General features: G+C 37.0%; 1 protein-coding gene across 1 annotated transcript; it reads left to right on the top strand.

The window, feature by feature from the left end:
* The first annotated feature begins 912 nt into the window (after positions 1 to 912).
* LOC142336855 (glycoprotein-N-acetylgalactosamine 3-beta-galactosyltransferase 1-like) lies at positions 913 to 10,096 on the top strand. The gene is made up of 3 exons (XM_075385811.1): positions 913 to 1,198; positions 6,341 to 6,649; positions 9,634 to 10,096. Exons 1-3 carry the CDS (start codon positions 913 to 915, stop codon positions 10,023 to 10,025), a joined length of 987 nt encoding a protein of 328 aa, XP_075241926.1. The 3' UTR covers positions 10,026 to 10,096.
* Positions 10,097 to 19,039: the final 8,943 nt, after the last annotated feature.

Here is a 19,039-nt window from a genome sequence, read left to right as displayed (position 1 = left end):
GTGTGAATTAGTTTTCTTAATGCAAATACTTTGCAATAACGTTATATTGATAAAGTAGTGACCCGGACTTGAGTCGCAGAGCTTTTCAGCGCTGAAACAGCACATTTCAAGAATAAAAACCTAATTCAGTAATGAAACAGTGTATTTTCAGAATAATTTAGGTTTCTTTATGTGCAGTATTTCTTCATTATGTTTATATTGAGGTCATAGAGTTCGCCCAGGCTAAACTTAACCTGTATAGTCTGAAAAATACTCATACCCCAAAATTAAGTCTGAGCAGAATAAATTCAAACTTTTGTAGCTTATAACTGGTAATTACTATAGTGGTATACACACTATTTATACTTAAGCTAGTTTGTAGGCAATTACCACAAAGCCCATTTAGCGCAGTGATTACGACTCGCTACGCAAATTAGATGTCACAAGCACCCACGCGGAAGTTCGAATCGCATATAAAGCAAACATTGTTGGCGGGAGTTAAGCTGAACATATTACTTTTCATGACGTAAATTTTACCCAAAATTCAGACTAGCCAGTGTAAATTGTGACATGAACAGAGTACTGGTCATCCTAAAAAACAGAATGTCTTTAGACTGATTCAGCGCTGATTTGCTCTGCCACCAACCTCCGGGGACTAATTTCGTTATTAGTTTCCGTTGGTAGGTTTATCAAAAAACCAATTTATAGCAATTGATGATACGTATTATCTTGCGATTGATTTCAACTTTTAAATCTATTTAACTACATTTTCCATAATTCTTCTAAAATGAAGTGCACAAATTTACGCTAACTTCCGGTGCACTGTGAACAAATTGTCGAATAAATAATTGATATTGTTGAACAAACGGATTTCGTATGAACTGAATTTTTTTGAAGATAATCACACAATATCACAAAAAAGATAAAGTCGAGATGAAGTGCGCGTTTATTTATTCCAATTTCAACATACGCAACATTTTAGCTCTATTATTGATAATCCTGTTAGTTTTCAATCTTTTACAATTCAGCTCTTATGCTCAATTTGCAATCCGCCAAACATCATTTTCGTCACCCAGTAACTTTTATAGCTTCACTCTCGCTCAAGAGGAAGAAGTTAAAAAAACTGACGACCCTTTTGTGAATGGGAAACTGCTCGATGCGAAAGCGTGGACAAAAGTTCGAATACTTTGCTTTGTTTTAACTCAACCGAAGAATTTAGGTGAGTAAAAGTTTGTATCGCTGAATTGTTACACAACTTTTTGAAATTATATCGAGCTTATGTAATCGATAAATCATTTAACTCAATCAAATTTCGAAAAGAGTTATCGCTACTTTTTCAAAAGTGTGTTGGTCCCAAATAAAATGGCAAATCGGTTAATTAGAAACGGATTTTAGCTCAATAAAAAGAAAACAATAAAATAAGTCACTAAATTTAACCTTACAGCATACCCGAAAACAAGCAGATGTGCGCTGACATGCTCTGCAAAGTATAGGGAATTATATGGCAAAGATGCAGCAGTTGAAAAAAGAATCTTTAAATTAAACCTTACTAAAACAAAGAGGCTCGGTAATGTGTGTTCGCACATAAAGTTCCGACCCCGCTCATCCACATTTTTGGCATAATTGTCTACCATATTAGGAACAGATGGAAAACTCCCCAAAGTTAAAATATTTTTCAAGAAGTTGGTATAAAAACAAAAAAACGCCTCCACTGCAAATATTTCAGTGGAGTACAAAAAATGCCGCCTTATATTGATGAGATCTGCCATTACCAAGAAAGCGAGGCAACATTAATTTCATCCCAAACTTTGTTAAGTTTCCAAAACTGAAACTTAACAAAACAACTTGTACTTCTTTAGAAAGATATGGGATCATTCCATAAAAAGGCTCGGTTACTATTAGACAAAAAAGAACAAAAACAGCAGAGTTAAGAAATTGGCTCATAATTTTGGAAACAATTGATTTCAAAGTAATGAAAACCATTAGATAGCAAATGAAAACATCCAACATGTTTATTACCACAAACGTTTCTATAGGAGGGCAATAAGACCTCTCAATATTCAATTTTTATGCGGTTACAAAAAGAACAACAAATAGAGACAAACAAAATTTCAATGAAAACTTGCAAGAAAACACTGTCGAAGCCATAAAACCATAACTTCCCCTTCAAAATACGTTCAATTGAGCTTCTTGCGAAAACCAATAATGTGGTATGCGACATCTCATTAATGAGACTAGGTAAAAAACATTGACAAAAAAAGCAGTGAAATTAAGAAATACTTTTATATTTTTCAAAAACAATTATTTTCAAAAACATGAAAGCCATTAGCTACGGATGAAAAATTTAAATAGGTTTGCCTTTTTGTCCAAAAAAACCCCGGGGACCTGTTATTGTTTAGAAAGTCTTACGTTTACAAAAAGAATGTCAACTACAGACGACAAAATACGAAAATTAATTTTCTTTGGTAAAAAAAACCCGTGTCAAAGCCATTAAAATCATAATGAATTCTTTAAAAACTCGAGAATCTGTACATTAGCACCTTCTTTCGACGCGAATAATGTCATGTCACCTGTAATTAACGAGACTAGGTAACAAATACACGCAAAAAAATGAATAAAAACGCGATGATAAAAAAGGATTTTTAAACAATTGTTTTCAAAGTCATGAAAGCCATCAGCTATCTACTCAAATCAAAATATAGGATCATCGTATCCCCACAAAAACCAATGAAACCCATCATTATCCAGGAATTTTCTTACGGCTAAAATCACACAGTAAAAACTTCAATTATATTCCTCGAGAATGTGGCATCGATGCCGTTTAAACAGGAATCTTTATATTTAAAGATTTTGATATGTTCAGTTGTGCCTTTTTTGAACTCCAGTAAAGTGTTATGTGATTTGTCATTACTGCAATCAAGTAAAAAAAAAACGAGAAAACGCCTAGAAATAAAAAACATGTGAAGTCAGGTTGCGTCAAAGCCAGAAAACCATTACTAAGCGCGAGAAACCGCAATTAAGAATAACTTATAATTCGGTAAAAAAGAAGCATTCTTTCTTTGCTGACACTCAGCTACAAGTTGATCGAATTAGGAGAAAAGTAGAGGCAAAATTCCAAAAGCTTTTGTTCATTTCAAATTTTGGAAATGCTTAGGAAGCCAATTGGACCTATCACCATTGAGCTTTGATTCGAATTGTTCTGTTCTTTAATTATTATATAAATGATGGAATTAAAACAGTACGGCTGATTACAATCCGAATAATTTTTGGACTCTGACAGTTCGAGATTGGACCAAAACCAGCCCTGCTGTTACTGCTCATCCATTCTGGACACTTAATCAATGCGATTTTTTTTGAACATAGATAATTTGTTAGTTAATAAATCAAAACAAATGCTGCATTTTTGATAATCATTTAGCAAATTTTTATTTTTGATTGCAAGACTCCAAGATGGATCACAACCAGACTTGCTATTGCTATTCTTTGTTCATTAAGAACATTTAATCGTTTCGATTGTTGTAGATATAACTAGTTTGTTTGTAAAAAAATCAAGTTATCAAAGAGCAGCAAAACTTTAATTCCGGAGCACTCTTAATGGAGGTGGAGTTAAGAACTGCCACCTTTGGAGTTTAAAAAGATTGTTTTCTGTGGCGTTTGGGTATGTATTCCCGACAAATTTTATCAAGGTGGGCCAAAGAAGCTTATTGCGTGAAATGTTTGATGAAAAATGCTGAAGTTTAAATTATCTAGCCAAAATTTTAGCTTAAAATTAAATCAAAATAATCAACAATGCTTTTTTGTCTTTGAAAGTCAGATCAACAACACTATTGTTAACAATTCCAACATGTTTTAGTAAAATTGACTAAATTTTTGACCAAACTTCCGGAAATTGTGAATAAAAATAAGGCAAATTGTTCTAATATTCACAAAAATTTAAACCTCGATAACTCGCTCTAGAAAACGAAAATCAAAAAAATCTTTATAATTCCATATTCTACGCTGGACTCGCTTTTTATTGATACCACTCACAATTACTCCTTTTATTGGGCTGAGGAAGCACTTGTGATCTTTTATTTACATGTAACGGTTTCAAATGCAAACGTATCTTTAGACGAGGAGGTTAGGGAAATTGACGCGATTAAAAACAAAAATGAGCAAGACACTGTTGTTTTGGTAGCATCATTATTATCAATTGAAAAAGCGATGCAAATAATCCCATCAACATTGATATTCAGGCATATAAAGGATCAGCTACAAAAGAAAAACAATAAGTTCCGGAAAAATTAAACAGAAAGCTGAAAGCAATGATTTTACTGAATAACACAAACAATTTTCTAGTGAACGATAATCAGGCGATGGTATATTTTAAGATAATGAAGAATTATTCAATAAGTTTATGAATAAATTCTAAATAAGCAGTATTTCAAGCAAAAATTGCTTTAAAAGCACGTTCAAAAACTGGAGACATCGATCTCAATACAAAACCGCTCGCGACAAAAAAATGTATATGAAAATTACAGAAACCACCAGACAAAAAATTCCGCTTGAATACTTGTGCTATAACATAAAATTATATAAATTAACACAGGAAACCAATTTTTTAAAGTCTTTTCAAAATCTCATTTCAATGTTCCGGAAACAACCAAGAAAAAAGCAAATGGAAGGCGTTGTCCATAAAATCCAAAACAATTGCAAGTGAAGGCGGGAAAAATTTCAACTCCAATTCAAACATGCCAATTCAAACGATCGGTAATCTGTACCTGGAAAATAAAAAAATATATTAACCCACACCAAGATGCATTATTATACAAGGCCTGCTTCTGGACAACGTGGCTCTTAACATTGATAGAATATTTGCTGTAAAACTGGAAATTTGAATTATTGATTATTATTTGACCCTAGATTTTTTGATAACCGATAAAAATCTGAAGCCAATTTTGGTTGCCACTTAGGAGTCATTGATCAAAATTGATCATGTGGCCCAATTAATTGTTTTCAAAAACGTAATTGGTACAAGAAATCGAATACGAATCAAACATTTTTTGATAAATAGAACTATAGTGAATATGAATTTCTGAAAACGAAAGTGTGCTCAGACTGGTGTAAGTTTCACTCACACCGGGATTTCCAAAAAAATTGAGCTTGAAGAAGTTGTCTCTTATGCTATAAAGTCAAAAACTTCAATATGAATGATCCGTATCCGTAACGATAAACTCCGGTAGTTACCAGAAATAGTTTGTCACCACAAAAACACAAGAAATAAAATTTAGACGTGCTCAGCTCTTAACTTAATGTAAAACCTATGTTCTTGGAAAAAATACACTAATCGCTTGTTTTATACTCTATTCTGGTTTTGTTCTTTTCAAAACAGCTTACTGAAACATAAATTTAGGCGCTTGAAAAAGAGTTTAATAAATGAAGTTAGAAATTACAGGAGAACAGAAATTCACAAAGTAAATTTGTGAACCTTTAACAAAAATTAAAAAAAATAGTGGTTCTCTCAAATTTTGAAGCTGAACAAACTAAGCGACATTTTTAACTTTTTTCTCTCTTGGAGAAATATTTCGATCAGATGGCAAAAACAATTACTTTTTCAATTTCATAACCTTTTTCAAATTTCATACTTTTTCAAAGTCTGCAAGTCCCCAATCAAAACCTGCTAATCCTAAATACTTGACATCCTGGGCATTTATTTCCCTTATCTTAATAATCAGAAACCAGCTTTCAATAGATCAGATGAAAACTCGCGACCTAGTTTTGGCTTCTGTGAAGGATTATAGATCTAGGTTTTTTTTTCAAAAATTTAGCAGAAAATACTATCATAAAAACTTAACCTTGAGAGGTCTTGAAAGTTTTATGGAGAATTAAAGGCTAAAAATTGTGAACTGTGGTTACGATATCCGGGAGTATAAGTGACCAAGATGACGCGTTTTTATAAATACCAATGATTAATGTATCATTTTTGTTTCTCAGTTACGCAAAAAAATATGTGACCACGTAATCAATCGTTTTACAAAAGTGGTGGAGGTAATGCTTTCACCCGCTTAGTGGACATATAATATTTGCGACCACCACACGGAAATATTTTTTGCGCATTTTTACTTAGTAACGTGCTAAAGAACGAGATATAATTTGTAAGAGTATGCGGATATAGATCGGAATAGGTCCAAAATATTTTATCCTGCTTTTCGCGAAGTATAGTTGTAAATGCTCAGACTGGATATACAAATTATTTCTTCCTTTTCTGTTTTGTTAATGATTTGTGGACAAAAAGACCGGATGCGACCTACAATAAAAGCTGCCTATTGCATGTGGTCACATTATACCACGAGAATAAGAAGAATTTTCAAAACTTATTTAGACACGAGAGCAGCTTATGTGAAGAGAACATGGGGCTCCCGATGCGGTAAAACACTATACATTAGTGATACAAACAACGAAACATTCCCTACAATAGCAGTGACAAACTACACAGGTCACAAGCAACTATGGGCTAAGACAAGGAAGACTTTCGAGTTGATTTACGACAAATACTTCGATGACTTCGATTGGTTCTTGAAAGCCGATGACGACACGTATGTCATAGTGGATAATTTGAAGAAGTTCCTGTACAATAAAGACCCATTTGCATTAGAGTACTATGGGAAGTTTTTCAAACCTTACGTTAAAAGTTAGTTATTTCATTTTCATGTTTAGTAGTTTTATAGTTAATACACCATTGAGCTTATTTCAGTTTAGTCACTTAGGTGCTAGGAATTAGAGTAGAAGGTGCTCCCAATGTGCACTTTCAGTTAAACTTGCTTGAAGTACCCCCCCCCCCCTGATTGCCCCCCCCCCCCCAAACTGGTGTAATAGTAGGGGTTTAATTGTCTATGGGGGTAAAACGATGTAAGATTAGGGGCTATTGGGGGGTGATGGGGGAATTTTAGGGGGTGTAAAACGATGTAAGATAAGGAGGGTAATGGGGGAATTTTTAGATTTTACCCCCAAAAATTACCCCCCCCCCCCCCAAAGGATGTAAGATTAGAAGGGTAATTTTTGGGAGTAAAACGATGTAAGATAAGTAGGGGGGAGGTGGGGTAATGGGGGTTATGGGGACTAGATTCATATCGATGGACCGTCAAGAATTGGGTAGGCATCGATGGTTTGGAGGCTCAGAACTGGCCGAGGGTACAGAGGTTACAGGTTCAAGACTCTCAGTCTTCGAGTATGAAGGGCTAAAACAATGTGAGATTAGAGCTTCAAAGGGAGATACCCCCAAATACCCCCTACTCGTGCACCGTTTTCCAACCAAAATTACGACCCATTACCCCCCAAAAAGAGGTTTTACGGGAAATTTGCTAAAATTTCCCCCGATTACTCCCTACTCTTACATCTCTTTTGGATGATATTTTGACACGGGTACACTGACAATTATTGCACTAAAATATTAGGATCTATTCTGTTTCGCCCCTCAGTGTTTCTTATGACCCCCAAATGCAAATTATATGTTGTTATATAGCATGTTACTATGTGAAAAAATAGCACGTGCGCCTGGGGGTCATAAAAGATTTATGCTCACTAAGCTGGGGGGGGGGGGCGAAACAGAATAGATCCAAATATTATATAGACAATTAATTCAAAATTTGCTGCTATACTGCTCAAATTATCAAATTTTTCTCAGAGGAATAGAATGCAAAAATCCTGCCCTGAAAACTATGCTGAAAGAATAGAATGCAATATTACTCCTTGACTACTCAAATATATAGCGACTACTCATGCCATACATCCTAACTGTTATCATACAATATGTGTACATGGATTAAACTTATATTCAAAAGTTTGGTTTAAAACTATTTTTTAAGTATGGAGATGTGTTTGGACACAGTTGCACTAAAGTTTGGCCGCAAACGCACAAAAGAAATCAGTTTTGAAGGCACGAAGGACGCATGAAAAATTTTGAATGCACAAAAACCTTCATATAATTTTTTTCCCAGATATGCGCATTTTCTGTCCCCGATCGTTCAGCGTTGCAAAGTTTTGTTCTCGGAACTCAGTCTGTGATATAGGATCTAATTGTTTTAGGTTTTCCTGAAGTTCAGCACACATTGAGTGAAAGAAAAATCAGAATTAGAAACAGAATATAAAATTCGAAATCTATCACTTGATTTTTCAAAACCTTTACTTTTCTTGTTACATTATCAACCATTTTTGGAAGTTCGTCCGGTATAATTTTTTATTGCAATGAATGATTTGGGAGAACGCATCTCATTTGACAAAGCTTTTAACGAATTCAAATCCTTTGATTAAGGCTAACACCCAAGAAGAATTATAATAATAGAAAAACGGTTCCATTTTGATTCCATGTTGATTTTTGTTTGATAAAATTGGCTTCATCTTAAACTTGCAACAGTTTTAATTTGCTGGAAAATTTTCTAATTGTTAACATAGTGAAAAATATCGGAAGAACCGCGAACATTATAACCACGAACAATACTGATATTTAATGTAATATTACTGTAGTTTCTGGCTGCTTTTCATGTTAATATTATACAGACAATTTATTACACTGAAAAATAACATTTAGATAACTAATTCCTGAAGTGTTGTTATGCTGCTGAAATTATCAAGAATTCTGTCTTTAGAGGAATCGAAGGAGTCGATCGATTTTGACTCCTTGAAAAACCCTGCCCTGAAAATTATGCCAGTATACTGAAAAGAAAGCAAACAGCTTTGATGATTATAGTTTATAGGCCTCAGCATTTAATAATTAGCGCTTTAAAAGAAAATTTTCTCTTAATGTTTTTAAGCCAAATGCTTCGCAATATTTTTTTGCGAAACATTAATTTATTTTTGTTTGTTCGGAGTACAAAGTGATCAAAGTAACCAAACATTCAAATCAAGGTGAACTCATTTTCGCGGTTTATTTTTTAGACAGTTTTTTGCCCAGTCACCGCTTTAAACATTGCGTTCACTGTCTTATTATCAGGAAGAAGGTCCAGGTCCAGTTCGAGGATGATATGATAAATTCTTTTTCTTCTTTTTACATTTGAGTTAAAAAATCTGATCATGCTCTGGAAACAAACGTGAAAACAAACTATGTTAAAAATTTGATAGAAAAGTTTAAAATTGATTGCTTTAATTGAAGTTGTTTGGGCTATGCTGATAGGTTTTTATGTACTAATGTTTGTCTGACTGATGTAACTTTTTTTCAAAAAGAAACGAGACAAACTAGTAACCTTGTAATCAAAAGCAAAAAGTCACGCACAGCTTGTTTATAGATTAAAAGACTTCTGAAAATGTCGCCATCCGCCGAGTTTGTCTGGAGCGAGGTTTATTGAAGGCGCTGTCTTCAGTTTGGTTTTTGGTTATTTGGGCTTCCATAACGTTTTTATTGTTCCCACGTTAATATATATTATATGCTTGAAATTGATTTGTCTTGCGTGCCTTAAGCATTTGCTTCCTTAATTCCGGCGTTTTGGATAAAATTTTTTATCTTCATATAAAACTTACCATACCTTAAAAGGGAAGTATTCGTAACAAAACAATTAGCGGCGAATGAATTATCAATAACCATTACAGTGCTCACCACATATATATGCTGATTATCGTCAGTTGTCAAAACCTAAATTTGACATTCGGTTATTGTCTATTAAAATGATCGTGAAATCATAGGTGGATATCCAAGTGGAGGAGCTGGTTACGTCATTGGAAAGCGAGGTCTTGATCGACTGGTCAACATTGCTTTCAAAAAAGGACCCCAGTGTCTACCCGAATCAGCACCCAGAGCTGAAGATTGTGTCATTGGCTGGTGCATGGAAGACTCTGGGGTCAAATTATCCCGAGAAAGTGTAGATTCGGAAGGAAAAGAACTTTTCCACTCATTTTCTCCGCAAAGAGAGTTTATCATACCCTGGTCACGGATTCCATTTTATTCCCAGTTTTCAATCCACAAAATTGGAGGCGATTATTGCTGCTCTAATCAGTCAATAACGTTTCATTATGTCAAAGGAGCTGAAATGTTATTCTTGGACTATATGTTTCACAATTTGACCAAATTTGTTTAACTTATTCGTTTTTATTTATAATTTGAAGAGATCTGAAGAAGGCTGAAAAATAAAACTCATGCGACAAGTTACGTGCCTTTCGATCCAATAAAGGTTTAATTGCTCTCGAACGAAGTTTGAAGCAATTATTGTAAACGTGTGTCTTTTGTTACGTAGTAAATGAACGAATTTTAGCCAATCAGAATCGAGTATTTCTAAATAACAAATAGGCATATAAATCGTTCCAAATAAGTATAATAAATACGTATAATAAATACGTTCTAATATACGTAGAAAGTTCAGAAAATAATCATTTAACCTAATTTTAAGTAAATATAACCACGATATGTATCGATTAAACTGGTTTTCGGCTTAATATATTTAGGTTATCTAGAGAATTGTTGGAGGAATACGAACTGATTTTAAGTCAATAACATCAGACAAAAAACCAGTAAACGAGCATCGAAAAAACCTTGCCGTCTAAGTTTCACTTGTTGTCTTGATCGATGGCTTACACGTTGCTTTCTGAATAACACGTTGTTACTTTATATACTGAGTGAATTGAATCCTCGGACTACTGATTGTTTTGGATATCATAAGAGTTTACATGGTGCCGCTCGCTTAAAAGAGCCACCTTTATTTAACAAAACGCTAATTCGGCTTATAGATCCAGTCTGTGTGAAGGCCCACCGTGTTGCCTGTAGCCAGTATCAGTCGAAAGTGGTGCTCGAAGCAAACCAAAGAGGCCGGCGAGAGAAAGAAAGAGTTGAAGCGGCAAGGTAGTACCCAGTGCATGCGAAAGAGTGAGGTCCGTGTGAAGGAATGTGCCCGCAGATCAGAAAGTCGGCGAGAGCTGTGGTATGAGCGTGTGGAGACAGAGGAAGCGAGCGGATAGAGGCGAGGCAAACAGATGTGTGGATAAAATGGCCCTTGCAAATGTGGTGTACGTGGGTGACCTGCCCGATGCAGTGGAGAATTGACTGAGGTAGAAAATGAACAGCACTTTCGCATTTCTTCTCATGGCCAACAGCAACGAGGCGGCTGAAAAGGCCATCGTTTAATTCATCAACACATGTGCAATTTGGTTGCTTGAACATCATAGAGGAACTCCAATTGTAAAGCAACAAAACTGTAAGACAGAGCCAAAATTTTACAATTAATTTTTGCAGTAAATTGATTAAAAAACAAAATTAGACGGCAAGGACCCAACCCTAACAAAATTCTCAACGGTTTTTGTTACATTCATCATCAATTGCTTTAACACCAGACAGGCTTTACGGCGGGTAATTTATAGATAACCGGTCACGATTAACCCCACAAAGCATATTTTTTGAGATGAAAAAACATCGATTTTGAAAATTTTTGGTATATTTTTCAAAAAATCAAAAAAATGATACAGTCGGTTCGTAAATCAAAAAATAACTTCTTATATAGAGCAAATTTGTAGAATATTATGCTAAATTGTTCGATTTTGCAAATTTCTGGTCAATTTTGATGCAATTCAAAAAAAACATAGAATATCAAAATCGAACATTGAAAAACCGTACTTTTGCGCATAAAACCGTCTAGTTTACTGGATTACCGTTCCATATACAAGAAAATGCAAAAATAGAAAAAAAAGAACAAAAGCATAAAAATTTTGACAAATTTGTCAAAAATCAATTTTCTCAACAAGAATGTTCGTAAATTGAGTGAAGATCAATAAACACAAAAAGTTGTGAAAACTTTCACAACTTCCAGCCTACAGAAAAAAATTATCAAATCGCTATAATTTTTCCTCGTCGCTCGTTTATGTTCGGTTCCGTCCGCGTCTTTTTCCTCCTTTAACTTTTCAATTATTCGTGTTCCGTTTTTTCAATAACATCACTCTCACAAAAATTCATTTTTTCGTTTTCTTCCGCTACTTTTTCAGATTTCGATGTAGTATGTCATATGTGATGAAGTATGTTATCGTTTTCGCTGTAGTATGTTGAGTATGCTAGTATGTTGGTTTGTTGTTGAGGTCTTATAGCTTTCTAGGGTGTGACTTAAATTTATTCTCAAGTTACGGCTGGATTGTCTTTTGACTTTTCAACTTTACTAATTTACTAGCCCTCATGTTGTAGTATATTGATTTTGCTGCTGTATGTTTGTGTGTACCTGTATGATTGCTGGTTGGTTTGGTCTTGTTCCCTTCTAGGTTGTGACTTAAGTTTATTCTCGAGTTACGGCTGGATTTTCTCTTGACTTCTCCATCTGTCGTAGTCTACAATTACATTTTTGTAAGTTTATTCAATTTTGCTGTAGTTTGTTTAATACCGTTAGTATACTGATTGTTTGTTGTGGTTTGGGTTTTCTAGGCTCGCTTGTCCCGTTTCCGTTGCGTCGCGCGTAGATCGCTCGACTTCCCGTTCGTAACGTTTCCGTTTCGTCGCGCGTTGCACGCTCGACATCCCGTGTGTCCTTTGTCTCCCTCGGCGTTGAGCGCATTGCGTTCAGCGCTCCACTTCTGTTTTTGTCGGGCACTGTGTGCTCGACGACTTTTTCCGCTCTTTGGGCGGTTTGTTTCACAGACCGTTTACAGTGTGCTGTGTTTGGTGTCTTTTGCGTTGGGTTTTTTTGCGTGGATTTTGTTTGCTTGGAGTGTGCATATAATAGATAACCGTGTGCAGTGTTAGTTTTGCTGGTTTTTAGAAAAAATAACATCGTGATGTCTAATAGTCTCGATCAAAAAGTCAAAAAATTGTACACTGCCAGATCAAAGCGTGAGGCCGAATTGCATGCAACAAATGAAGATATTCTTCATTGTATAAATAGTCAAAGTAGGCGAGTGAAAGTTGAACGCCTAGTAACAAAGTGCAACGAAGCATTTATGACTGTCGTCCGGTTTAGATACCACGGCTTTAGTTTTGTGTGATACCGCCTGTAGTAACTCTTGGGTGGCCGGTAGTCTCGCAGATAGACTCGGTTTGCACGGTAAATCACTAGAGCTAACTGTCAAGGTTATTAATACCGATGAAGTAGTTGAAACTAGGATTGTTGAAGTTACTGTGAAACCAAGAGAACATCAAGATTTCGAACGATTTAACATCAACCCTTTCGTTAAGGAGAGTTTGAACGTCGGCTCAGATATAATTAATGTACACGTCCTTCAAGAGACTTGCCCACACTTAGCAGTCCTTGATCCCGTGACATATTCCTATAAAGACATTGATATAATACTCGGCCAAGATGTCTATCATGCCATCCGTCCGTTAGAATACTTCTCTGCCGATGAGAAGCGTACACTCGTTGCCGTACGCTTACCCATAGCTTGGGTTTTAAGCGGTCTTTTACCATAAAGATCTTTTTTAACCTCAACGTGCTTTAAAGTGAATATCGAACATGACAATGAGTTAGCAAGTCAAGTTAAGTCATGGTACGACATTGAATCATTTGGGACAAGCAAGCAGGTCGACTCACGATCTCCAGCGGACGCAAGGGCTCACGAAATCCTTGAGGTTACCACCAGACATAATGGCCTGAGATACGATGTCGGAATGCTGTGGGCAGCAGATAACACCAAGCTCCCAAATAATTACTTTTCCTCCCTTGTGCAACTAAAGTCTCTCGAAAAACGATTGGCCAAAGATGAAGACATTAGGGAGAAGTATACTAGTACCATCAAGGACGATCTAAATAAGGGGTATGTAATTGAGGTTACGGACGCTCACAAGGTTGAGAACCGGTCCGACAAAGAGTGGTACCTATCCCACCATCCGGTTTTAAAATCGAACAAACCGGGTAAGGTGCGTAGGGTGCTCAATGGAGCAGCAAAATTTCATGGCGGCTCACTAAATACATCTTTGCTCACTGGCCCTGATCTACTCCAAAACCTTATTTACGTGCCTTTTCGCTTCCGACAACATCCATATGCCGTCTCTGCCGACATCGAGGGAATGTTTCTACAGGTTGGTGTTTTATCATCAGATCATCCATCACTTAGCTTTCTGTTGCGGGAGGACCCCACAACTAACATTGTAGTGTATCAAAATACGCTCCATATACTCGGGGCTAAAGACTCGCCCACATGCTCCAACTATTCATTACAACGCACTGCGAGAGACAATGCCAAGTGTTACCCCGAAGCTGCAAAAGCCTTCTTTGAAAACTTCTACATGGACAATTACCTTGACTCAGTGGAGTCTCCTGAGAAAGCCATCAATAGATCGAAGGAATTGGTACATCTTCTCCACCTCGGTCGGTTCAAGCTTACAAAGTTCGTAAGCAATGTGCTAAATCTGGCTGACCGAATTGATGGTTCTCCTCAATATAATGAGCCCAAGGTTATTATGTCATGTCAGGAGGATTCGTCGCATAAGCTATGGCTAAAGTGGGATCACGCTAATGATACTTTAGTTGTGAGTAGGGGTACAAGCTGCGCTATCAACAAGTCCTTCAGGCAACGCTTGGTACAAATTCTTGTCTCGAAAGTCTTTGACCCCGTTGGTCTTGTTGCGCCGTTTACTGTCGGTGCTCGACTGCTCTTAATGGACATCTGGCGTGTCACAGGACACAATGAGATGACGAGCTCCTACAGGACATGGTTGAAAGAGCTCCCACAGGACACGGGGAAAGCACAGGTGGTGCCAATGAAAGTTATGACTGTCCGAAAACTCGAATTACAAGCAGCTCTACTCGCCGTTCGACTGAAAAGGGAATTTACACAAGCACTTACTGTAACTGTTAACCAAGTATTCATGTGGACAGACGGCACGACCGCTCTCCAGTGGATTAACTCTAATGAAAAGCATCCAATCTTTGTTGCGAACCGTGTTCGCGAAATTTTGGAGTATACCAGCGTCGACCAATGGAACCACGTCGCAACTAAGGATAATCCAGCTGACGCTAGCACGCGTGGAATGTCCTCTGAGATTTTGCAACTAAGCAGTTGGGTCAAAGGTCCACATTTCCTAACTAATTCACGTTTTCCGTTTGTACCAAACAAAGACGTCATTAAAACATCAAACTTGACGTCAATCAAGCAGTCACTATGGAGGACACTGTATCTCTGACTACATCTGTCGAAAAACAGATAACTCGCGTTCCTTCAATATTTCCGTTTGGGAAGTTTAGTTCTTATCAAAAGTACTTGCGCATTGCCGCATACGTTTTCCGGCTTTTGCCCAAATATGCCGGCTACCGTAACCTCGATGGTAGCATTACTGATCCTAGTGAGCTTGACGAAGCCGAGCGTCATCTACAGTACTTGGTGCAAGGAGAGTCTTTTGAAACCGAAAGAAAATATCTTCTTGACAATAAGTCTGTTCAACGGAGTAGCCGGATTGCTCCACATTCACCGTTTATTAGTCCAAATGGGCTAATCCGTTCCTCGGGCCACATCAAGTGGTTAATGGAAATTGGGTTTAACGTAAAGTACCCAATCATCTTAGTTGCACGTCATCCGTTTGTAAAATTGTCCCTTGAACACACTCACGTAAAGCATTATCATCAAGGCGTTGAATACCTAACATCAATTGTGCAGGAACGCTATATAGTACTGAAACTAAGATCATCTTTGCGTTCCATCAAAGCACACTGCCTGAGATGCCGAGAATTCCAAGCTGTAACTATGCAACCAATCATGTCTGACTTACCTAAGGAGAGATTTGCTTACCAGTCTCCTTCCTTCACGAACACCGGCGTTGACTACTTTGGGCCGTTCTATGTTACTGTACGCCGTACTACTGAGAAAAAGTGTGGCTTTCTCTTCACCTGTCTCCTTACTCGCGCTGTCCATGTCCAGATAGTTAAATACATGGACACCAGCTCTTTATGTTATGGGAGTTGAGCGGTTTATGTCAGGTAGAGGTACACCTGCCATGATTTGGTCCGACAACGGCACTAAATTTATTGGAGCGGAGAAAAAACTCCGAAAAAGTATTGAAAAGTGGAACGTTGTCAACATTGCAGCTGAGCTTGCTCACAAAGGTATAAAATTGAGGTTCAATCCACCCAGCGCACCACATCGAGCTGGTATTTGGAGGAGGTTGGTACTCAGTTTCTAGCGCGTGCTGTATACTATTCTTGGCACGCATTGCCTCACGGATGAGGTACTGCATACTACATTTTGTGTCGTAGAGAATGCTCTCAATTCGCAACCTTCACCACCCGTAAGCGCTGATTCGTGCGATTTGAACGCTATAAAGCCTAACCACTTTCTTTTAGGAGAATACTTAACCGGTACTCCGTCTACTGTCGGCAATATTGAAATTGACCATCGTAAACGTTACGCCCGTGCTCAGTCGTACGCTAATGCGATCTGGTCCCGTTGGATCAGAGAGTATGTACCGACGCTGAACGGACGCTCTAAGTGGCAGACGCCTGCAGAGCAACACCTCTGCAGGCGTCTGCCACTTAGAGCGTCGGTGACTTGGTTTGGATAGTTGAGGAAACCAACCCTAGGGGTTACTACCCAACCGCTCGGATTGTGGAATTCCGTTACGGCTCCGATAGCGTCGCGCGCTCCGCCGTTTTACGTACGTCGACCGGTTCACTCGTCCGAACGCTTGTAAAACTTGTACCAGTTTTCCCAACATCTTCTTCCGGGCCGGAGGATGTTACTTAGTAAATGGACGAATTTTAGCCATTCGGAATCGAGTTTTTCTAAATAACAAATAGGCATATAAATTGTTCCAAATAAGATTTAAATAGGTTCTAATATACGTAGAAAGTTCCGAAAAAGTTCATTTAACCTAATTTTAATTAATTATAACCATGATATGTATCGATTAAGCTGGTTTTAGGCTTAATTTTTTTAGGTTATCTAGACAATTGTTGGACAAATACAAAGTGATTTTACGTCAATAACATCAGACAAAAAACCTGTAAAAGAGCATCGAAAAAACCTTGCCGTCTAAGTTTCACTTGTTGTCTTGATTGATGGCTTACACGTTGCTTTCTGAATAACACGTTGTTACTTTATATACTGAATAAATTGAATCCTCGGACTACGGATTGTTTTGGATATCATAGAGTTTACATCTTTTTTATACAAAAAATTTCCTTGAGCGTTTTCGTGTTTTGTTCAAGAACAATCTTTGACTTCTTTAGTGACTTTTTCACGCCTTATTTTTGAGTGATTTATGTAGCTCTCATTCAGAAATAAATTTTGCTGCTCAAATGAACTTTTTTTTATGTTTACCCGTTCCCCCCAGCTTAGTGGGTGCATATTACTTGCTACCCCAAAACGCACGTGCAATATTTTTTATAAGGATTTTTTATGTAGTGACGCGTGCTTTTTAACTGGGCGGAGCATAAAGTACGTTCGAGAGCAATTCATCCGACGCCAGTCGGTTATATTTTATAGTTGCAATACTCTCAACAGAAAGTCAAAAATAAAAGTACAGTACAACGTACGTGTATTAAAGCCACGGAATGGATAGTCACAATCATATAGACTTAGGTCTTTCTAATATTACCATTATTTGCTGAAATAAAAGGCATTTTTACATTGATGCTATTTCGTCTTTGGAAACAAGCGTAGTGTAGTGATTGAGCAAAAATGATTAGTTTAACCTGGTATTTGAAACCCGAAGGTAATGCTGACTGAGGTTTGATGAAAATAGGTTTTTGCGGCTGCTTTCCTAAATGCGGGTTCTAATTAAGCAGACTATATGAAAATTTAATAAGGAATTAGGCAAGGGCTAAAAAACTTTCTGATTTAAGTTAGAAGGGGTGACACATCGGGTTAATGAATAGCGTTTTAGCAAGACGGTACTGATGTTCAAAAAGAAACCCTCAACAGCAGTTTTTTTCTTTATAGCCAACAAGAATGTGGGCTAGAAAAGAAAGTGTTGCTTGTCAAAGGAAGCAACATCTAGCTGATGCTTCTCTTGGCATATGTTGATTGTACAAAAATATAGTTAGTTTTTAGTCCCAATAGCTAACGAGCCGAGTTGTTGTTGATCCGCGACACCAAGGCTTCCATCTTCCCAACTCATTCAACGTGTTCAAATTCTAAATTGGAAATCCTTTCAAGATCTAGGACATAGCTTCTCTCATGTGCTGTATGTTAATTGTGCTTTTGTTTCTTTGTGTTTTTGTGATGTGTTTTGAATCCTGGCTTAACCAGTATTCCATTTAAGGATTTAAAAATGACTGTTGTATACAAAAGGAACCTCGTTTCTTTTCTTTCTCCAATAAAAACTCTCAAACAATTTTCCTTGTGGTCTTGGACAGTAAAGAGAGCTCATGAACTAAAATTAAATAGTCTAGATACTCAAATCGATTATTATTGCACTCTTTTATATTTTGGTTTCACCTCCGGTTTGTCTGGTGGAGGTTTATGGTGCAAAAAAAACAAATGCTTAAAAGAGTGTACGGTGCAGAATTTAGCTAGCCTATGAGGAAGTTTTTTGGCTCGTGTATGTGGTGGAGCGGTAGAACGTTGCTCGTTTATGTTGCAGGGTTGATGCGTCTACGGGGCAGACTTGGGCTTGACCTTAAGTATCTGGTGCTTTTACGTTTCGCGCTTGTGTATGTTTGAACGCACCATACCCCCTATGTGCGTTCAAAAATCGTCTGTGTCATAAACAAGGAAAAATTGGTGGTGGAGTAGCCATGTTTTGCAGGGAGGATATTCTTCTCTCAAAAAGCTTTGCAACGAACTATGATGAGAGCCTAGGTATAAAAATTAGAACAAATAACGAAAACTATACTTTGATTACATACTATGTTCCCCAGGGTTCAAAAAAATCAGTTTTTGACTGAATTTGACACCTATCTTGAGACTATGGTGGGTGCGAACCAAAATCTTATCATATGTGGAAACTTCAATATAGATCAACTATCTCTGACTCCTATAAAAAAGCGATTTGAAGATGTTGTCTCTAGTAATGGTATAAACCTAATGGATTCGGGTATAACTAGAGAAACGTCAACAACAAAAACATCCCTCGATTTATTTCTGACAAATATCAATAAAGATCAATGCACAGTAAATTCTATCAGTTACGACATTACCGATCATTATCCCGTATTTTTTTGTCTATCAAAAAATATGATAAAAACCAAGA

The sequence above is a fragment of the Convolutriloba macropyga genome, chromosome 3, assembly GCF_964194025.1.
Source record: "Convolutriloba macropyga chromosome 3, txConMacr16.3, whole genome shotgun sequence".
Classification (NCBI taxonomy): Eukaryota; Metazoa; Xenacoelomorpha; order Acoela; family Convolutidae; genus Convolutriloba; species Convolutriloba macropyga.
Note: the sequence above shows the minus strand (reverse complement) of the source record. Positions and strands in the feature narration are given on the sequence as shown.

Coding starts and splice junctions, on each gene's coding strand:
- LOC142336855 (XM_075385811.1), top strand. CDS start 913: ATGAAGTGCGCGTTTATTTATTCCAATTTCAACATACGCAACATTTTA. Junction 1,199..6,340: donor AACTCAACCGAAGAATTTAG/GTGAGTAAAAGT, acceptor AAACTTATTTAG/ACACGAGAGCAGCTTATGTG. Junction 6,650..9,633: donor TTTCAAACCTTACGTTAAAA/GTTAGTTATTTC, acceptor GTGAAATCATAG/GTGGATATCCAAGTGGAGGA.